Here is a 21,545-nt window from a genome sequence, read left to right on the forward strand (position 1 = left end):
CTTACGATTGTTCGACTTTACGATGACGACGACGACGACGACGATATGATAATTTAACCCCTTCCATACGGTGCCGCACACGTAGGCGTCATGAGGAGCAAGTGGATTCGCGACGCTGCCATATCGGCGTCTTGATTATATTTATTGTAGTCGCCCCTGTGTTTTTACATTCTCTCAAATGATTCATTCTCTGTGGTTTTCAAAATTCGCGGGTGAAAGAGAGAACGATCAATATAAGCGGTGACTATATTTTATGATGCGAGTATTATTACGTCACGTCGTACGGCTGGCATTGGCTGCTGCCCGCGAGATTTAAGGTCCGTACTGAAAATACATATTATAGTGTTTGAATATGGTAAAAAGGATAAAAATAATTAAATAAACTACTGTACATGTTTAATAGGCTATATTCAGTATCTCTGGTGGTTAATATACAGGTAGGCTAGGTACAGTGACCACGGAACAGAGTGGGGATCGACTTACGATGAGATCGTCTTACGATGGCTCTATCGAAACCTAATGCCATCGTAAGTCGACGTTTACCTGTACTCCCAAATGGATGACGGACAGATTGAAACATGAGATCGGAATGAAAAGAGGACTTTACGTAAAAATGAAAAATGGGGAATCACACCTTAGATCAAGATATAATGAAATGGCAAAGCTGGTTAAAAGGAATACACGTTCAGCGAAACGTAATTATGAAATCAAGGTTGCCAGTCAAGCAAAATCCAACCCAAAGGGTTTCTTTCACCTCTATAGAACAAAAAATAAAGAAAGAATAGGACCAATTAAAAACGATGAAAATGTCATGATTGAATCGGAAGAAAAAATGAGTGAGGAGTTTAACAATTATTTTCTATCGGTGTTTACTAATGAGAGGTTAGATAAAGTACCTGACTGTGATCTGATTTTCAGAGGGGATGAAGAAAGTAGTCTAACTAATATCAGCATTAGTAAAGAGGAAGTAGTCAAGCAGATTGACAGACTTAAAGCTACAAAATCTCCGGGTCCAGACGAAATTTTTCCAAGAATGCTTAAAGAGTGTAAATTTGAAATCTGCGACCAGTTAACTGAAATATTCAATAAATCGGTAGACACTGGTTCTGTTCCTACTGCTTGGAGGCAGGCAAACATTGTTCCTGTTTTTAAGAAGGGAGATAGATCGTCTATATGCAATTACAGGGCAATCAGTTTGACATCGGTTATAGGAAAAATGCTTGAATCAATAATAGTAAATAGACTCAGAGAACACATTGAAGGGCATAATTTAATTCGTGTTTCACAGCATGGTTTCTCCAAGGGTGAGTCATGTGTGACTAATCTTCTATCCTTTTACACTAAGGTATATAAGGCGGCAGACAACAATGAAAATTACGATGTTATTTACCTTGACTTTAGCAAAGCGTTCGACAAAGTGCCACACCAGAGACTACTAGATAAAATCAAAGCCCATGGCATAGGAGGAAAAGTGTTAGAATGGATTAGAGCTTGGATTAGTAACAGAAAACAGCGGGTCACCATAAATGGAATAAAATCTAGGTAGGGCAATGTTACTAGTGGGGTCCCCCAGGGCTCGGTTTTGGGTCCCTTGTTGTTCATTATGTATATAAACGACTTAGACAAAGGGTTAAATAGTGATGTTAGTAAGGTTGCGGACGACACTAAAATAGGATGCCTAATTAGGTCAGGAGACGACGCCCAGATTCTGCAGGATGACCTTAATAAGCTGTTAACATGGTCGGTGAAATGGCAAATGAACTTCAATATCTCTAAGTGTAGCGTGTTAAACGTAGGGCTACACAACCCCGAAAATAGATACAACTTAGATAACACGTTTTTAGAAAAATCTGAGTGCGAGAGGGACTTGGGAGTTCTGGTGAGTCCGGACCTTAAAACCAGGAAGCAGTGTATTAGCGCCAGAAACAAAGCTAACAGAGCATTAGGCTTCATTGCTAGGACGAAAACGAATAGAAGTGCAGAGGTAATTATTAAACTCTATCTAGCGATAGTTAGACCCACCCTTGACTATGCGGTACAGTTTTGGTCTCTGTCCTACAGAATGGACGTAAATTCACTAGAATCAGTACAGAGAAGAATGACCAAAATGATACAAGGACTCGGAAATTTGCCTTACGAAGAGAGGCTTAGGCACCTAAACTTACACTCTCTGGAAAGACGCAGAGTGCGGGGTGATCTAATAGAAGTGTTCAAGTGGATCAAAGGCTATAACAAGGGTGATGCAAACAAGGTCATCATAATAAAACAACAGGGCAGGACTCGCAGTAATGGGTATAAACTGGACAAATTTAGATTTAAGAAGGAAATAGGCAAGAATTGGTTTACTAATAGGGTGGTCGATGAATGGAATAAACTTAGTAACCATGTAGTAAACGCTGAAACTATCAGTTGTTTTAAAAAATGATTAGACAACTTTATGGATGGGGATGACAGGTGGTGATGGATACAGAGCTGCCTAGTGTAGGCCTTATGGTCTTTTGCAGTCTCCTTTATTTCTTATGTTATGTTCTTATGACGGGTCATCCCTGCACCTTGTCCACTGCCCTGGGTCAGAAACAGTGTCGCAAGACACAGCACATCCACAGCAAGGCTGCTTCATTAAATCGGTGACCCCCCCCCCTCTCCATTCCCCCATGCATAAAAGGAGAAGACGGGGAGAAATCCCTTCGGGCTGCGTCAAATTTTGCTCACACATACTACCTCACCCCCCATCCCCCCGCCCATTCCACCTCATGCTTCACAACATCATCCATATACAACCATTCTCCATTCGCCCCTGTCTTCTGTCCTCTCCCGTCCTTCCTCAACAGACATTCCCCTCTTCCCCAAAGCCCCCTTCACCCCATCCATCCACCTCATCCTAGGAAGTCCCCTCATGTTCACTCCCTCCACATCTGCCTTCCATACCTCTTTTACTAGTCTTTCTTCACCCATTCTTTCCATGTGTCCAAACCATCCTAATACTCTTTCATCAACCCTATCTCTCAACTCCTTTTCCACCCCTGTTCTCCTCCTCACCTCCTCATTTCTCACTCTATCTAGCCTAGTAACCCCCATCATACTTCTCAGACACCTCATCTCAAACACATTCAAACTCCTTCTCTCTTCCTCTTATGTTCCATGTTTCTGCCCCATACAGTGCTGTTGGCACAATCACTCCTTCATACAGTCTCCTCTTAGCATCCATTCCCAAATGTCTATTCTTCATTACACTTTTTAATCCACCAAGGTATTTACTCACTTCTCTCAATCTACATTCTACCTCCACCTCCACTCTACCTTTTCCTGCCACATTTGCACCCAAGTATCTAAAACTATCCACTTCCTCCAGTTGCTCTCTCTTAATGTTCACTTCCAGTCTGCTGCCACTTTCACCCCTTATACATCTCATCACCTTTTACCCACATTTATCTTCAGCTTTCTTCTATCACACACTCTCCCAAACTCTGTCATCAACTTCCTCAATCCCTCCTCCAATCCTGCCACAAGCACAGTGTCGTCCACAAACAACAGCTGGCTCACCTCCCACTTTTCTCCATTTTCTTTAACCATCTCCAATCCCTGACCCACCACCCTTGCATTTACCTCTCACACTACCCCATCCATGTACAAGTTGAACAGCCAGGGCAACATAACACATCCCTGACGAAGTCCCACCTTTACCTCGAACCACTCACTCTCTCCATTTCTAATCCTGACACAAGCTCTACTATTCTCATAAAAACTCTTGACAGCTCCTAGAAGCTTTTCTCCTATCCCATATATATGCAAAACCTCCCACAGTGCCTTTCTGTCTACCCTGTTGTAAGCCTTTTCCAAATCCATAAAAGCCCAAAAAACATCCTTCCCCTTTCCTATAGCTTTCTCACATATCTGTTGTATTACAAAAATCTGATCTACACAACCTCTACCCGTCCTAAATCCACTCTGTTCCTCACCAATTACTCCTTCTGTTCCTCTCCTAATCCTCTCAATCAAGATCCTCCCATTAGCCTTCCCAACTACAATTAACCCCTTCACTCCAGGCCAAAATTTTGCGGGCAGTATTAGCTGCCAGATGTGCGATGTTACATCATAATACTCCCATTATAAAAAATAAAGTTACCGCTGTATTGCTTGTTCTCTTTTACCCGTGAATTTTGATAACCATAGAAAATATGATGAAGCCAGTTTACAGAGTATGGGGGTCACGCAGGTACAACTACAATATATATAATCAAGACGCCGACATCGGCATCCTCGTGTACCCACTTGCTCCTCATGACGCCTACATAGGCGTCATCGTATCGAAGGGGTTAACAAGCTAATCCCTCTGAAACTACTACATTCACACTTGTCCCCTTTTCACTTGTAAAGTGGAACTATACAGGCACTCCTCCAGTCCTCTGGCACTCTACCCTCTCTCCAGCAAACATTAAATAACCTCACCAGCCAGTCCACCATCACTGTACCTCCTTTTTTTAGACATTCTGCATGGCATCCATCCAGACCAGGTGCCTTACCTGCTTTCATCATCTTAACAACTGCCTTCACTTCATCCTTCCTTATTTCTCCTCCATTTTCCTCACTCATCATGGTCATTTTCTTAGCATTTCCCACTGCAGCTATCTTTCCCTCCCTATCCTCCTTCACATTTAGCAGCTCCCTAAAATATTCTGCCCATCTTCCCCTTATTGCCTTCTCTTCCATTATCATCTCTCCATCTGCACCTTTTACCTTTTCTTCTCCTATCTCATATATTTGCAATGCCTCCCACAGTGCCTTCCTGTCTACTCTGTCATAAGCCTTTTCCAAATCCATAAAAGCCCAAAAAGCATTCTTACCTTTTCCTAAAGCTTTCTCACGTATCTGTCTTACCACAAAAATCTGATCTACACAACCCCTACCTGTCCTAAACCCACACTGTTCTTCAATTACTTCCTGTGTTCCTCTCCTAACCCTCTCAATCAAAACCCTCCCATAAGCCTTCCCAAGTACATTCAACAAACTGATCCCTCTGAAACTACTACACTCACATTTGTTCCCTTTCTCTTTGTAAAGCAGAACTATACAGGGACTTCTCCAGTCCTCCAGCAGTCTACCCTCTTTTAGACAAACATTAAACAACCTCACCAACCAGTCCACCATCACTGTACCTCCTTTCTTTAGACACTCCGCATGACACCCATCAAACCCAAGTGCCATACCTGCTGTCATCATTATAATAACTGCTTTCATCTCATTTTTCCTTGCATCTCCATTTTCCTCATTCATCACTGTCATTTTTTTAGCACTTCCCACTGCAACTACCTTTCCCTCCCTATCCTCCTTCACATTTAGCAACTTCCTAAAATACTCTGCCCATCTTCCTCATATTGCCGTCTCTTCTATTATCATCTCTCCACCTACACCTTTTACGTTTTCTTCTCTACTTGATTCGCCTCCCCTTCCTCTTTAAATTTCCTTCCAAAACATCTTTTATTACTTTCAAAATTTTCTGTCATACTCTTACCCCATGTCGCATCTGTTCTCCTCTTTGCCTATTTTATCTTATGCTTTACATCTCTCTTTTGTTCAAGTTTAAAAAGAAACTGAAAGAGGAGTGGGAGGGAGTAAAGGATAGAGTAGAACTAGGAGTGGATAAGAGGTGCCAAGATAAGAGGGAGGGAGGGGAGTGGAATATATAGGAAATGGAATGGGTGGGAGTGGTTTCTATGCCTTTTTCTTGTTGGCTACCCCCCATGTAGGGGGAAAAAGCCTTTGGTATATGTATGTATTTATGTATTTACCTAGTTGTATTTTAATGGGATGAAAGCCATGCTCATAGTGACCCGTTTTCGTATCTCTCCGCATCCAGTTTATTCTTAAAATCATGTATAGTTTTGGCACTCACTGTTTCTCCATTTAGTTTGTTCCAGACATCAATCACTCTATGTGGGAAGCTATTCTTTTTCAGGTCTCTTCTGTTATTGTGTATTTACCTAGTTGTATTTTACGGAAAGAGAGCTATGCTCGTAGTGACCTGCTTTTGTATCTTTCAGCATCCAGTTTGATCTTAAGTTCTTGTATAGTTTTTGCATGCACTGTTTTCTCATTCAATTTGTTCCAGATATCTACCACTCCATGTGGGAAGCTGTTCTTTTTTAGATCTCATCTGTAACTATCCTTTTTAATTTTTTTCATGTCCTCTTGTTTTTCTTTTATTCCACTTTAGTAAATCATCTCTATCAAGGACTTCCAACCCTTTCATAATTCTGTAGATGGTTAGTAGATCTCTTTCTCTTCTTTGTTCCAAGGTAGGTAGTTCGAGTTTGTCCAATCTTTGTTCATGTGTCAATTTGGAGAGTGTTGGTGCCATCTCTGTCGTTGCTCTTTGAATTCTTTCTAATTTCTTTATGTTCTTTTTAGTACTGGGTGACCATAGTGTTGCAGCGTACTCCAATCTTGGTCTTATCAATGTAACTAATATTTTCTTTACCATTTCTTCATCCAGGTAGTCAAAGGCCACTTTCATTAATCTTACATACATACATACATATACCAAGGCTTTTTCCCCCTTACCAGGGAGGTAGCCAAAAAGGAAAAGGCATAAAATCACTCCCACCCATTCCATCCCTGAATACACTCCACACCCCTCCACCCTCCCTCCCATCTAAGCATCTCCTAGATGACGGGTCATCCCTGCACCCTGTCCACTGCCATGGTTCAGAAGCAGTGTCGCAAGACACAGCACATCCACAGCAAGGCTGCTTCATTAAATCGGCGACCCCCCCCTCTCCATCCCCCCATATAAAGGAGAGGATGGGGAGAAATCCCTTTGGGCTGCGTCAAAATTTTGCTCACACACACTACCTCACCCCCCATCACAACATCATCCATATACAACCATTCTCCATTCACCCCTGTCTTCTGTCCTCTCCCGTCCTTCCTCAACAGACATTCCCCTCTTCCCCAAAGCCCCCTTCACCCCATCCATCCATCTCATCCTAGGACGTCCCCTCATGTTCACTCCCTCCACATCTGCCTTCCATACCTCTTTTACTAGTCTTTCTTCATTCATTCTTTCCATGTGTCCAAACCATCCTAATACTCTTTCATCAACCCTATCTCCCAACTCCCCTTCCGCCCCTGTTCTCCTCCTCACCTCCTCATTTCTCACTCTATCTAGCCTAGTAACCTCCATCATACTTCTCAGACACCTCATCTCAAACACATTCAAGCTCCTTCTCTCTTCCTCTCTTATGTTCCATGTTTCTGCCCCATACAGTGCTGTTGGCACAATCACTCCTTCATACAGTCTCCTCTTAGCATCCATTCCCAAATGTCTATTCCTCATTACACTTTTTAATCCAAGGCATTTACTCGCTTCTCTCAATCTACATTCTACCTCCACCTTCACTCCACCTTTTCCTGCCACATTTGCACCCAAGTATCTAAAACTATCCACTTCCTCCAGTTGCTCTCCCTTAATGCTCACTTCCAGTCTACTGCCACTTTCACCCCTTATACATCTCATCACCTTACTTTTACCCACATTTATCTTCAGCTTTCTTCTATCACACACTCTCCCAAGCTCTGTCACCAAATTCCTCAATCCCTCCTCCGATCCTGCCACAAGCGCAGTATCATCCGCAAACAACAGCTGGCTCACCTCCCACTTTTCTCCATTTTCTTTAACCATCTCCAATCCCTGACCCACTACCCTTGCATTTACCTCTCGCTCTACCCCATCCATGTATAAGTTGAACAGCCAGGCTGACATAACGCATCCTTGACGAAGTCCCACCTTTACCTCAAACCACTCACTCTCTCCATTTCCAATCCTGACACAAGCTCTACTACTCTCATAAAAACTCTTGACAGCTCCCAGAAGCTTTCCTCCTATCCCGTATATCTGCATAACCTCCCACAGTGCCTTTCTGTCAACCCTGTCGTAAGCCTTTTCCAGATCCATAAAGGCCCAAAAAACATCCTTCCCCTTTCCTATAGCTTTCTTACATATCTGTCTTACCACAAAAATCTGATCTACACAACCTCTACCTGTCCTAAATCCACACTGTTCCTCACCAATTACTCCCTCTGTTCCTCTCCTAATCCTCTCAATCAAGATCCTCCCATAAGCCTTCCCAACTACACTTAACAAGCTAATCCCTCTGAAACTACTACATTCATTGATCTTAGTAAATCTAAAGTTCTCTGACTATTTTGTTGATATGCTTGTCTGGTGCCACCACTGTTTCATCCAGTTTGCTCCAAGTGTCCACCACTCTGTGTGGAAAACTGTTCTTCAGATCTTTTCTATAATTATATTTTTTGAGTTTCTTTCCATGTCCTCTTGTGTTTCTCTTGTCCCAATCTAACAAGTCTTCTCTATCGTTTATTTCTGTGCCCTTCATGATTCTATAGAAGGTGAGTAGGTCGCCTCTCTCTCTTCTTTGCTCCAAAGTTGGTAACTCCAATTTAGCCAGTCTCTCTTCATATGACAAGTTTGAAAGTGCTGGAGCCATTTTTGTAGGGGGATAAACCAGCCCAGCTGTAGTTTTGTGTCTTGCTGCATTGCTTCAGACCCAGGCAGTGGGTCTGAAGCTAAGATAGAAAGGGGCAACAAATGAGTGTTGGATGGGTGAAGAGTGGGTGTATGCATGGACTTGGCCACCCCATGTTATAAAGGGGAAAGGGGCTTTCAGTATATGTATGTAATGATGTTTTGCCATGTGATAGGAGACAAGAACATTGCCCTAGATTCCTCTGTGGGTGGAAATGATTTTATGCCTTTCCCTTTTTGGCTACCTCCCTTGTAAGGGGGAAAAAGCCTTGGTATATGTATGTATGTCATAAGAGGTGATTAGATATGGAGGAACTTAGGGGTTAGAGTTCCCTTCTTTTTTTTCCCCATGTAGAGATTGGGCAAAGAGTATATTTTTATTTGGCTACACCCCATATAAAGAAGTTAGTCTTCTGGATATGTATGCATGTAAGTGAAGAGGCCCTGCCATGGATGTGTCTTTGCTGCATTGCCTCTGACCCAGGCAGCAAGCAAGAGACAAGGATGACCCTTCATCCACAAGGAGCTAAAATAAGATGGAAACAAGGTGGTGGATGGGAGTGGGTGCTTGCCTACTACCGCTTTTATCAGGGGGATGAAGCCCATGATATATAGGTAGATAGACAGAACAACAAAATCAATAATATGAAATGGTGGATGTATACTTTGACTTGGTCATCTCTTTTAAGGGGAAAATGCCCTTTGATATGTGTGTGTGTGTATATATACATATATTATTATAACAAGAAACCATTATGAAAAGTATATATGCCACCAAAGCTTTTAATGTATTTCAGAGTTTGTTTGTGGCATGCTTGGCTATGTAGATTTTATCCGCAAGGATTGGCTTGAGGGAACATTGGAGTTGCAGAATGAAGGAGGATGTTTCCTTGCTGCTGGTCCAAGGTTAGGCCGCAAGCTGCTCGTGGAAGAAAGACTTGAAGGTAAATTCTTTATCATTGTTCATTGCCATACCTCACACCATCCCTCAACTTCATTCTGACCATTGCCAGGCAATTTTAATCATACAAAGAGAACATTTGGCACTCAGAGGACTAAATTTCAGCTTTAGAACAACCCATCATTTTCATGAAATTGCATAGTATTACCCAGAAGAGAATCAGTAGAATATGTAACTACTGAAAGATCCCATCAAGACTTTGGATAGGGAATCAGTTGAGAAGCAGCCAGCAACTAATGATAATTAATTAATCAGTCTCCCCTGGATATCCTAATGCATGTTACTGTGTTGAAGAGTAAAAGGAATTAGTTTGATCCCCTTTGTGTGAGGGACACATGTGACAGAATATAATTGTCTTGAATAATGATTTATATATTAGTTTCTAATAATTTTTTGATTTAAGATATCTTGCATGGAGTTCAGAACATACATTTCAGATTAAGATCCAACAAATGATCATCAGCTTTATTGAAATGAAGGTTGGGAGACATTGCAAATTTTGGTGTGGTAAATGCCAACCATTATGATTTTCTTAAGGAAAATATTTACACTGATTTAGAATATCATATTCCCTGGACATTAGGATGCACTTTTCAGATTAAGATTCTGAGGAGAAGCTGAAGCAGTTAGTGGTGGACTTTGAAAGGGTGTGAGAAGAGGAAGATGAAAGTGAATGTTGGCAAAAGTTAAGTGATGAAACACAATGAGTGATGGTGGGCTAGGGAGTGAGTTTGAAGGGTGAGAAGGTGGAGGAAGTGGAAAGTTTTAAGTGTTTAGGATCATATGTGGCAGTGAATGGAGAAAAGTGGAGGTAGAGATGAATTATAAAGTAATGGAGTTGAGAAAATGTCTTGGGAGAATGTAAAGTGTATTGGGAAATAGGCGCCAGGGGATGAATACAAAGAGAAATTTGTAGGAGGAAGTGATTATGTCCACAGGAATGTATAGAGCAGACTTAGAATTTAAGGGAAGTAGAAAGGAAGAGGGAGCTTGCCAATTAAGTGAAGTGGCCTTGCTGTGGATGCACTGTGTCTTGCTACATTGCCTCTGACCCAGGGCAGTGGAGGAAGATATGGATGACCCTTCATCCATAAGGAGCTAAGATGAGAGGGAGGAAAGGATGGGGAGCAGCAGTGAAATGGGCTACCTCCCTTATAAGAGGGATAAAGCCCTTGGTATATAGATAGAAAGGAAGAGCTTGAACATGTTAGAGATGAAGTGTTTGAAAAGTATGGTAGGTACTGGTACAAAGATTGATAGAGTGAGAAATGTGGTAATGAGACAGAGAACAGGGTAGGAAAGAAAGTTCTTATGGTAGATCTAAGAGTGCTGCAGAATATATGATCTTGTATTTTAATTTTTTTTTTCCTTTTTCATAATTTTAAGGGGTGACTACTGTGATCATCATTATAACTATATTCAAATTTGGTACTTTATTTTACTTTTATTTAATGTGTTTTCACAGAAAAATAAATACATCTTCAGCTGTGTGAAATAATGATCATGAGTTTTGTAAGAAGGGAATCCTTATTTGTTTTGTAAACTCTTGCATGGACAAGGGTGGGGAAGGTCAGCATGTAGTGAGTGGTGGGAATAAACCAGCTTTAGCTATATTGGCCCTTATTATAGACACGGTCTTGCGACCTCTGACCCAAGCACTAGGTTTGGGGACAGGGATGAGCCTTTATCCAGAAAGAGCTAAGATAGAATGAATAACAAACAGGTGTTGATTGGGTGAAGAGTGGGTTTATGCTTTGCCTTGGCTAACCCCCTTATATGGGGAAAAGATCCTTTTGATATATGTATATATTTTTTTTAAATAAAAAATTATTTGAGCATATTTTTAATTTTGGTATTGAAAATGCACCTGGAAGACCAAGTTCATTAGTGATAATTGTAGTCTTTGGGCACCTATATACAGTACCATATTGATGTAGGATGTTCACTGGCCGATTGGGTTAGTGTGTTTGCTACTTATAGTAGAGGTCAAGGTGATGGCAGTTTGAATCCTATCACCAGCGAGTTGGACCAAGGGCATGGTTCATTAAATTCCACTGTACAAAATCCTCCATAAGGGGCACTGTCCTAGCCATCTGGCAGGGGAGTTCATGACATTAAACTGAATCAATCATCATTGAATCAGTATTGATGGAAATCTTTTGAATTTCTTTAAGATGGCTGTCTGTCTCATCTAACATCTGTTGCTGTGTCTGCCCTTGTGGTCAACCTCCGGTTCCTCCTGGACCCAGGCCCAAAGGTCTTATCCCCATGGGATGGGTCAAAATTGCCTTCACCCATATCACCACCTTCTGCGTCCTTGGTCCCACCAGCAAAAGCTGATCCTTTCAGCATAGGGCAGGTTGTTATCAACCAGCCATTGTTCAGAGAAGATGCAGAAAGTGGCCTTAGCAGGTAATAATTAGTTTTGTTGCAATTGACCCATTCAGTGTAGGGATACACTTTACAAAATTTGGATTTTATGAATAGTGTGACAATTTTTGTTTGTATGAGGGACTAACTTCAGAATGAAAAGAGCCTTAACTCAGTGCGATCCCCCTATGATAAGTCTTTTCATTAGCTCTATAGATACATCTGGTCATCATAACAAAATGTATTGAATATATCACTGTGTGAAAAGGTTCCTTTTGTTACAGAAGTCTCAGTTGAGCTTATATTGCACAGCTTTTATTTAATTTTTAATAAGAGGGACCAGTGATGGGAGGCAGTACAATGGAGTTTTGTGAGGCAAGTGTCCGACTGAATCATCTCGTAACCGGTTCTCTTCAAATCACACCTCACCTCGGCACTTAGTGTCTGGACCAAGCCCAATATATTTCAGGCTGAAAAGAAATCCAAGGATGGAAAGGAAGGATTGCAGAATGCTAAAAAAGTTACATTCTTAGAGGTGACTTAAACAAGGCAATAAAGATCAAACTCGAGTCACAAATTGTGGCAAATTAGTTAATTAACAGCTCTTGGAAAGTAGTCTTTCATATCTGACCAACCCCATATAAGGGGAAATGGCCCTTTAGTATTTGATGTATGGATGGAAGTTAGCAGGAAAAGATAAAATTAAGTATATTTGTATCAGAAAAGATCCCATTGAGGAAGAATGAATGATAACAAGGGAGCTTGTAAATGAACCCAAAGTTAACCACTTCCATACGGTGCCGCCTACGTAGGCGTCATGAGGAGCAAGTGGGTACGTGATGATGCCAACGTCGGCCTTTTGATTATATTTATTGTAGTCGTACCTATGTAACCTTCATTCTCTCTAAACTGGCTTCATCATATTTCTATGGTTATCAAAATTCACGGGTGAAAGAGAACGAATGATTGAGCACTGACTTTATTTTTTATAATGCGATTATTATGACGCAACATCGCACGTTGGGCAGCTAATGCTGCCAGACGAGAGATGTGCCCCGGAGTGAAGAGGTTAAGAATATATATATATATATATATATATATATATATATATATATATATATATATATATATATATATATATATATATATATATGTATATATATTTTTTTCTATTAAGCAGCGCATTGAAATTAATAGTGGCATATTTTAAGTCAAGTTAGGAAGCAATGATTATTTAATAATAAATGAATCTGATGTTATATATTTACATGAGACCAAGCTAAAAAGGAAAAAAAAATCCTACACCACCTCCCCAACCAATATAAACATATACCCACAATTCCCTGTCTTCCTCATAAGAGGGTGACCAGCCAAAGCATACACCTACCCTTCACCTATTCTACACGTACAACAGCCATTTGTTTTCTCATTTACCTTAGCCCCTTGTCAATGAAGGATATCCCTGCCCACTGCCCAAGTTAAAAGCAGTGTAGCAAGACACTGCACCTCAATAGCAGGGCCTAACAGCTGAAGCTGTTTCATTACAGGGCAACTCTCCCCCTCATCCATTCCAGAATTTACAGAGTAGACAAGAAGAAATCTTTTTTTTGTCATGTCAACTTATCGACCATTCACAATTATTCTCCGCATGCGAGTGAGTATGGTTAGTCACACTCGCCTCCTCCCCTGCTCTGCTCTGCTGGGGAGGAAGAGGCATGGCCGGGGGTGGCTGGGTGGGTACCGGGGCCGCTGCTGGCTGCCTGCCTGCCTGCCTGCCTGCCTGCCTGCCTGCCTGCCTGCCTGCCTATCTGGCCTGCTGTCTGTCTGGCACAATTTTAGTGTGGACTTATGTGGGCTCAAAGGGTGGGAATGATTTTATGCCTTTTCCTTTTTGGCTACCTCCCTTGTAAGGGGGGGAAAAGCCTTGGTATATGTATGTATGTACAATTATTCTCTGCTCACACCTATCTGTTGCCCTCTCCCTTCCTTGGTTGATGGACATTCCCCTTGTGCCAAAGGCCCCAACACTATCTATCCATCACATTACTAGTCTTCCCAACAAGTTCGCCACATCCACTTCATTTTTTTTTTTTTTCCCTGTGTTAGTTTATCTTCTCTTATTCTTTTTGTATACCCAAACCCAGTGTTTCTATCTGCCAGCTTTCTTTTCAACCTTGCTGTTCACCTCATTGTATTTCATACATATAGTACTACCTCTCATTAATGGACTAAAAGGGGGGTAACAGTGTCCGTTGATGTGAATAATCCGTTGATTTGGAGTGGTTTTTGGGTGGCATAGTGATTGCACAGCCCTCAACAACAGCACCAAAAACACTGAAAACACAGTGAAAACACCACAAACACAGCTAATTAACGTCTGTTAATGAGAGGTAGTACTCTACATATACCAAAGGCTTTCTTCCCCTTTACATGCGATAGCCAGTACCTCCACCATTCTTCTTAAACACTTGATCTAAATTCCTACTTTCTGCCTTTCTTAATTCCAATTCTCTGTCTTACACAATGTCATGGGTACAATCACTTTCATAAAGTCAAACAGCCTTCCCCCTCTCCCATACAACTGCAACACATCCCACAATACCTTCCTGTTGACCCTATCATGTGCCTTCTCCAGATCCATAAAACCCTAAAAGAATACTCTTTATGCTACAAACTTTGCGTGTCTGATTTAGTGTAAAAATTTGGTCTTGTATCCTTTTCGATTCCTAAACCCAATTACTCACACTATTCCCCTCCAAATCCTCTCGGTTAACACTACCTTATCAGCTACATTTAACACTAATACCTCTAAAGCAGTGTTTCCCAACCTTTTTTCTTCAGGCGACGCCAATATGATCCTCGTGATATGACCGCAACCCCAATAATCTATTTGTATATGTGTTAATATATAGGGTTATTGTATTGAAATGATATAATTTTGCAACAACAAAAATTTAGCATACAAGATGTCTTGGCGACCCCAGGGTTGGGAAACAGTGCTCTAACACTAAAGAAGTACATACATACATATACCAAAGGCTTTTTTCCCCCTTACATGGGGGGAACCAAAAAGAAAAAGGCATAGAAACCACTCCCACCCATTCCATCCCCTACATATTCCACTCCTCTCCATCCTCCTCCCTCTCATCTTGGCACCTCCTGGATGAGGGGTCATCCCTGCATCCTGTCCACTGCCTTGGGTCAGAAGCAGTGTCGCAAGACACAGCACATCCACAGCAAGGCCGCTTCATTAATTCAGTGACCCCCCCCCCCTCTCCGTCCCCCCATGCAGAAAAGGAGAGGGTGGGGAGAAATCCCTTCGTGCTGCGTCAAATTATTTCTTACACATACTTCCTCACCCCCCTTCCCCCACCCCCCTTCCCCCACCCACTCCCCCTCATGCATCACAGCATCATCCATACACAACCTTTCTCCATTCACCCCCATCTTCTCTCCTCTCCCATCCTTCCTCAACAGACATTCCTCTCTTTTGTAATGCCCCTTTTACCCCATCCATCCATCTCATCCTAGGACGCCCCCTCATATTTACTCCTTCCACCTCTGCCTTCCACACCTCTTTTACTAATCTTTCTTCACTCATTCTTTCCATGTGTCCAAACCATCCTAATACTCTTTCATCAACCCTATCTCCCAACTCCCTCTCCACCCCTGTTCTCCTCCTCATTTCTCATTCTATCTAGCCTAGTAACCCCTATCATACTCTCAGACATTTCATCTCAAACACATTCAAACTCCTCTCTTCCTCTCTTGTGTTCCATGTTTCTGCCCCATACAGTGCTGTTGGCACAATCACTCCTTTATAGAACCTCCTCTTAGCCTCCATTCCTAGATGTCTATTTCTCATTACACTTTTTAGTCCACCAAGGCATTTACTTGCTTCTCTCAATCTACATTCTACCTCCACCCCCACTCCTCCCTTTCCTGCCACATTCACACCCAAGTATTTAAGAATATCCACTCCCTCCAGTCTCTCTCCCTTAATGCTCACTTCCAGCCTGCTGTCACTCTCTCCCCTTGTAATCTCATCACCTTACTTTTGCTCACATTTATCTTCAGCTTCCTTCTTTCACACACCTTCTCAAACTCTATCACTAACTTCCTCAATCCCTCCTCTGATCCTGCTACAAGCACAGTGTTGTCAGCAAACAACAACTGGCTTATTTCCCACTTTTCTCCATTTTCTTTAACCATCTCCAATCTCTGACCCACTACCCTTGCATTTACCTCCTGCACCACCCCATTCATGTATAGATTGAACAGCCAGGGCGACATAACACATCCCTAACGAAGTCCCACCTTTACCTCAAACCATTCACTCTCTCCATTTCTAATCCTAACACAAGCTCTACTACATACAAGGCTTTTTCCCCCATACAAGGGAGGTAGCCAAAAAGGGAAAGGGATAAAATCATTTCCACCCATTCCATCCCTGAATACACTCCACACCCCTCCACCCTCCCTCTTATCTGAGCACCTCCTGGATGATGGGTCATCCCTGCACCTTGTCCACTGCCCTGGGTCAGAAGCAGTGTCACAAGACACAGCACATCCACAGCAAGACCGCTTCATTAAATCAGCGACCCCCCCCTCTCCGTCCCCCCATTGCATAAAAGGAGAGGACGGGGAGAAATCCCTTCGGGCTGCGTCAAATTTTGCTCATACATGCTATCTCACCCCCGCCCATTCCACCTCATGCAATCACAACATCATCCATTTACAACCATTCTCCATTCACCCCTGTCTTCTGTCCTCTCCCGTCCTTCCTCAACAGACATTCCCCTCTTCCCCAAAGTCCCCTTCACCCCATCCATCCACCTCATCCTAGGACGTCCCCTCATGTTCACTCCCTCCACATCTGCCTTCCATACCTCCTTTACTAGTCTTTCTTCACTCATTCTTTCCATGTGTCCAAACCATCCTAATATTCTTTCATCAACCCTATCTCCCAACTCCTTTTCCACCCCTATTCTCCTCCTCACCTCCTCATTTCTCACTCTATCTAGCCTAGTAACCCCCATCATACTTCTCAGACACCTCATCTCAAACACATTCAAACTCCTTCTCTCTTCCTCTCTTATGTTCCATGTTTCTGCCCCATACAGTGCTGTTGGTACAATCACTCCTTCATACAGTCTCCTCTTAGCATCCATTCCCAAATGTCTATTCCTCATTACACTCGCTTCTCTCAATCTACATTCTACCTCCACCTTCACTCCACCTTTTCCTGCCACATTTGCACCCAAGTATCAAAAACTATCCACTTCCTCCAGTCGCTCTCCCTTAATGCTCACTTCCAGTCTACTGTCATTTTCACCCCTTGTACATCTCATCACCTTACTTTTACCCACATTTATCTTTAGCTTTCTTCTATCACATACTCTCCCAAACTCTGTCACCAGCTTCCTCAGACCCTTCTCCGATCCTGCCACAAGCGCAGTGTCGTCCGCAAACAACAATTGGCTCACCCCCCACTTTTCTCCATTTTCTTTAACCCCTTCCATACGGTGCCGCACACGTAGGCGTCATGAGGAGCAAGTGGATTCGCGACGCTGCCATATCGGCGTCTTGATTATATTTATTGTAGTCGCCCCTGTGTTTTTACATTCTCCCAAATGCGCCCTGAATCCCATTCTCTGTGGTTTTCAAAATTCGCGGGTGAAAGAGAGAACGATCGATATAAGCGGTGACTATACTTTATGATGCGAATATTATTACGTTACGTCATACGGCTGGCATTGGCTGCTGCCCGCGAGATTTAAGTCCCGTACTGAAGTGGTTAACCATCTCCAATCCCTGACCCACTACCCTTGCATTTACCTCTCGCTCCACCCCATCCATGTATAAGTTGAACAGCCAGGCTGACATAACGCATCCTTGACGAAGTCCCACCTTTACCCCGAACCACTCACTCTCTCCATTTCTAATCCTGACACAAGCTCTACTACTCTCATAAAAACTCTTGACAGCTCCCAGAAGCTTTCCTCCTATCCCGTATATCTGCATAATCTCCCACAGTGCCTTTCTGTCTACCCTATCATAAGCCTTTTCCAGATCCATAAAAGCCCAAAAAAATCCTTCCCCTTTCCTATAACTTTCTCACATATCTGTCTTACCACAAAGATCTGATCTACACAACCTCTACTTGTCCTAAATCCACACTGTTCCTCACCAATTACTCCCTCTGTTCCTCTCCTAATCCTCTCAATCAAGATCCTCCCATAAGCCTTCCCAACCACACTTAGCAAGCTAATCCCTCTGAAATTACTGCATTCACACTTGTCCCCTTTTCCCTTGTAAAGTGGAACTATACAGGCACTCCTCCAGTCCTCCGGCACTCTACCCTCTCTCCAGCATTAAATAACCTCACCAACCAGTCCACCATCACTGTACCTCCCTTTTTCAGACATTCTGCATGGCATCCATCCAGACCAGGTGCCTTACCTGCTTTCATCATCTTAACAACTGCCTTCACCTCATCCTTCCTTATTTCTCCTCCATTCTCCTCACTCATCACTCTCATTTTCTTCGCATTTCCCACTGCAGCTATCTTTCTTTCCCTATCCTCCTTCACATTTAGCAACTCCCTAAAATATTCTGCCCATCTTCCCCTTATTGCCTTCTCTTCCATTATCATCTCTCCATCTGCACCTTTTACCTTTTCTTCTCTACTTGATTCACCTCCTCTTCCTCTCTTAATTTCTTTCCAAAACATCTTTTTATTACTTTCAAAATTTTCTGTCATACCCCAACCCCATTTCACATCTGCTATCCTCTTTGCAACCTTTACCTTTTGCTTTACTTCTCTTTTCTTTGTACCTCTCATATGACTCCCTCATCCTATTTTGTAACCAATCTGTGAAAGCTCGCTTCTTCTCTTCTACAACCTTCTTTGTTTCCTCATCCCACCATTCACTACCCTTTCTTCTATTTCCCCCTGTCCTTCTTGTTCCACACACCATCCCTGCACACTTTATGACTCCCTCCTTGAACCATCCCCATTCCTCCTCCACACCCAGCTCTACTCTATCCTTTACTCCCTCCCACTCCTACTTCAGCTTCTTTCCGTACTCCTTCTCCTTTTCCTTTTCATTCAGAGTTCACTCAAAGAACCTCCCTACCTTTTGTCCCTTTCCTCTTTCTCCATCTATCCTCCACTCTCAACTTACCTTCCACCAAAAAATGATCTGATATTACCCCACCCTCTCCCCTTAGCACATGTACATCCTTAACTCTTCCTATCATAATCCTATTCACCACTACATAATCCATTAGCGCTCTATCTACCACCCTTCCCTCCACCACCCTCTCCCATGTGTACTTATGCTTGACTTTCTTCCGAAACACTGTATTTGCTATCATCAACTCTCTTTCTAGACACATTTCCACCATCAACTCTCCACTATGATTCTTTCCAGGAACTCCACATTTCCCAACCACTCCATCGATTGGACCATTTCCTACCCTAGCATTAAGGTCTCCTAGTACTATTACATTGACATTTCTTCCTAAATCCTCTATGCACTCATTTAAATCTATCCAAAAGGCCTCCCTTTCTACACTCTTCTCACTGCCAGGCCCATATGTACTTACAAAGACCCACATCTCCTTTCCCAGTTTCACCTTCATCCACATTATCCTTGAGGAAACCTCCTTCCACTCCACTACCCATTTACCTATTTCTTCACTTACTAGAATAGCCACCCCTTCCCTCCCTTGCCCTCGCTTCACTCCTGATAACCTCCCACTTACACTCCCAAACTTACACTCACCCTTCCCTTTCAACTTAGTTTCACTCAAAGCCAACACATCCATCTTTCTTCTCACAAACATACTACCTATCTCTTCCCTTTTACTCTCATCTGTACCACATCCACGCACATTAAAAGACCCAAACCTTAGGGTGCTGGTCTGAGAACTTCCAGACCCTCCTATGCCTTCTCTTTTTTGTTTAGGAATGTCCCCTGTGGGGCTACAAGGAGAAGGATGCCTAGTCCCAATCCCTGTCCCTTTCTTCTCACCTCTTACGATCCAAGTGGGAATACTTGGTGGCAGTATTCTTTTCCCCCACCACAGGGAATTCCCCCATCACAGAAAAAGAATACTCAGAGAAATGGTACAGGACAGCAACAAGGGGTTGGGGGACAGCATAACGGAGGGACAGTCGTAGTATAAAAGTGTCATCATTTCTCTATGAACAGAGTTTTCCTCTATCATAGACAAAATGATGTGTGGCTCTGGTCCGTAGGGGTGCCCCATATAGACCCTAAAGCAGGGGTTCTTAACCTTTTTTCTCCAATTCCCCACTTTTTAGTGAGCCAACTCTCCATTTCCCACCACAGCATCGGTCTTTGACAAATTTGATTTTAACCCATGCAGTGTTTAGTACGTAAATATACGCTTTGCTTTTTTGTGCCATTTTACGGCCCTTAATTTTTGTTCGCATATATTAGATTTTTTACTAACAGTTATCACATGGAAATAAAATACATATGAAAAGATTCGTTATGCTGTTGACATTTCTAACCCAAACATGACTTACAATACCTCATATATTGGTTGTTTTTGTTATTAAAACAGTCTGTAAATGGTTGTGATTTGTAAAGTAAGTCAACATTTGGATGTAATGTATTAAATTTTGAAGCACTATCGATTATTTGTGGGTGGAAACAAATTCACGAAATGTTACAACAAGAAGACACCAGAAACAAACAAAAAGAAACAAAAACACATCAATTAAAAAAAAAAAGACAGTGGTTCTTCTGTCCGACCGGTCATTCCCCACTTTGCAACTCCACCATTCCCCACCAGTGGGGAATTCCCCACAGGTTAAGAACCACTGCCCTAAAGTATCAACTGCATGCTACTTTGCCCCAATAACAAGCAGCCAATACCTCAGACAAGCTCTACTACTCTCATAAAAACTTTTGACTGCTCTTAACAACTTTCCTCCTATCCCATATATCTACAGTACCTCCCACAGTGCCTTCCTGTCTACCCTGTCATTAGCCTTTTCCAAATCCATAAAAGTCCAAAAAACATCCTTACCTTAGCTTTCTCACATATCTGTCTTACCACAAAAATCTGATCTACACAACCCCTACATATCCTAAAACCACACTGTTTCTCACCAATTACTCCCTTCCTCTCCTAATCCTCTCAATCAAAACCCTCCCATAAGCCTTCCCATCTACACTCAACAAGCTAATCCCTTTTAAACTACTACACTCGCACTTGTCCCCCTTTCCCTTGTAAAGCAGGACTACACAGGCACTCCTCCAGTCCTCTGGCACTCTACCCTCTCTTAAACAAACATTAAATAACATCACCAGCCAGTCCACCAAAACTGTACCTCCTTTCCTCAGACATTCTGCATGGCATCCATCCAGACCAGGTGCCTTACCTGGTCTCATCATCTTAACGGCTGCTTTCACTTCATCCTTCCCTATTTCTCCTCCATTTTCCTCACTCATCACTCATTTTCTTAGCACTTCCCACTGCAACTATCTTTCCCTCCCTATCCTTATTCACGTTTAGCAATTCCCTAAAATACTCTGCCCATCTTCCTCTCACTGCCTTCTCATCCATTATCATCTCTCCATTTACACCTTTTACCTTTTCTTCTCTACTTGATTCACCTCCTCTTCCTCT

At 42.4% G+C, this 21,545-nt stretch overlaps 1 protein-coding gene across 2 annotated transcripts in view; it reads left to right on the plus strand.

The window, feature by feature from the left end:
• Positions 1 to 21,545, plus strand: part of LOC143038500 (UPF0764 protein C16orf89 homolog) — a 55,728-nt gene that overhangs the window by 20,757 nt on the left and 13,426 nt on the right. For both annotated transcript variants that reach the window (XM_076207747.1, XM_076207746.1), the window contains exons 6-7: positions 9,343 to 9,489; positions 11,681 to 11,918. In XM_076207747.1, the coding sequence (XP_076063862.1) occupies positions 9,343 to 9,489; positions 11,681 to 11,918 (385 nt within the window). The remainder of the gene's footprint in view (positions 1 to 9,342; positions 9,490 to 11,680; positions 11,919 to 21,545) is intronic.

The sequence above is a fragment of the Oratosquilla oratoria genome, chromosome 24 (assembly GCF_046742065.1).
Source record: "Oratosquilla oratoria isolate Oo_2021 chromosome 24, ASM4674206v1, whole genome shotgun sequence".
Lineage (NCBI taxonomy): Eukaryota > Metazoa > Arthropoda > Malacostraca > Stomatopoda > Squillidae > Oratosquilla > Oratosquilla oratoria.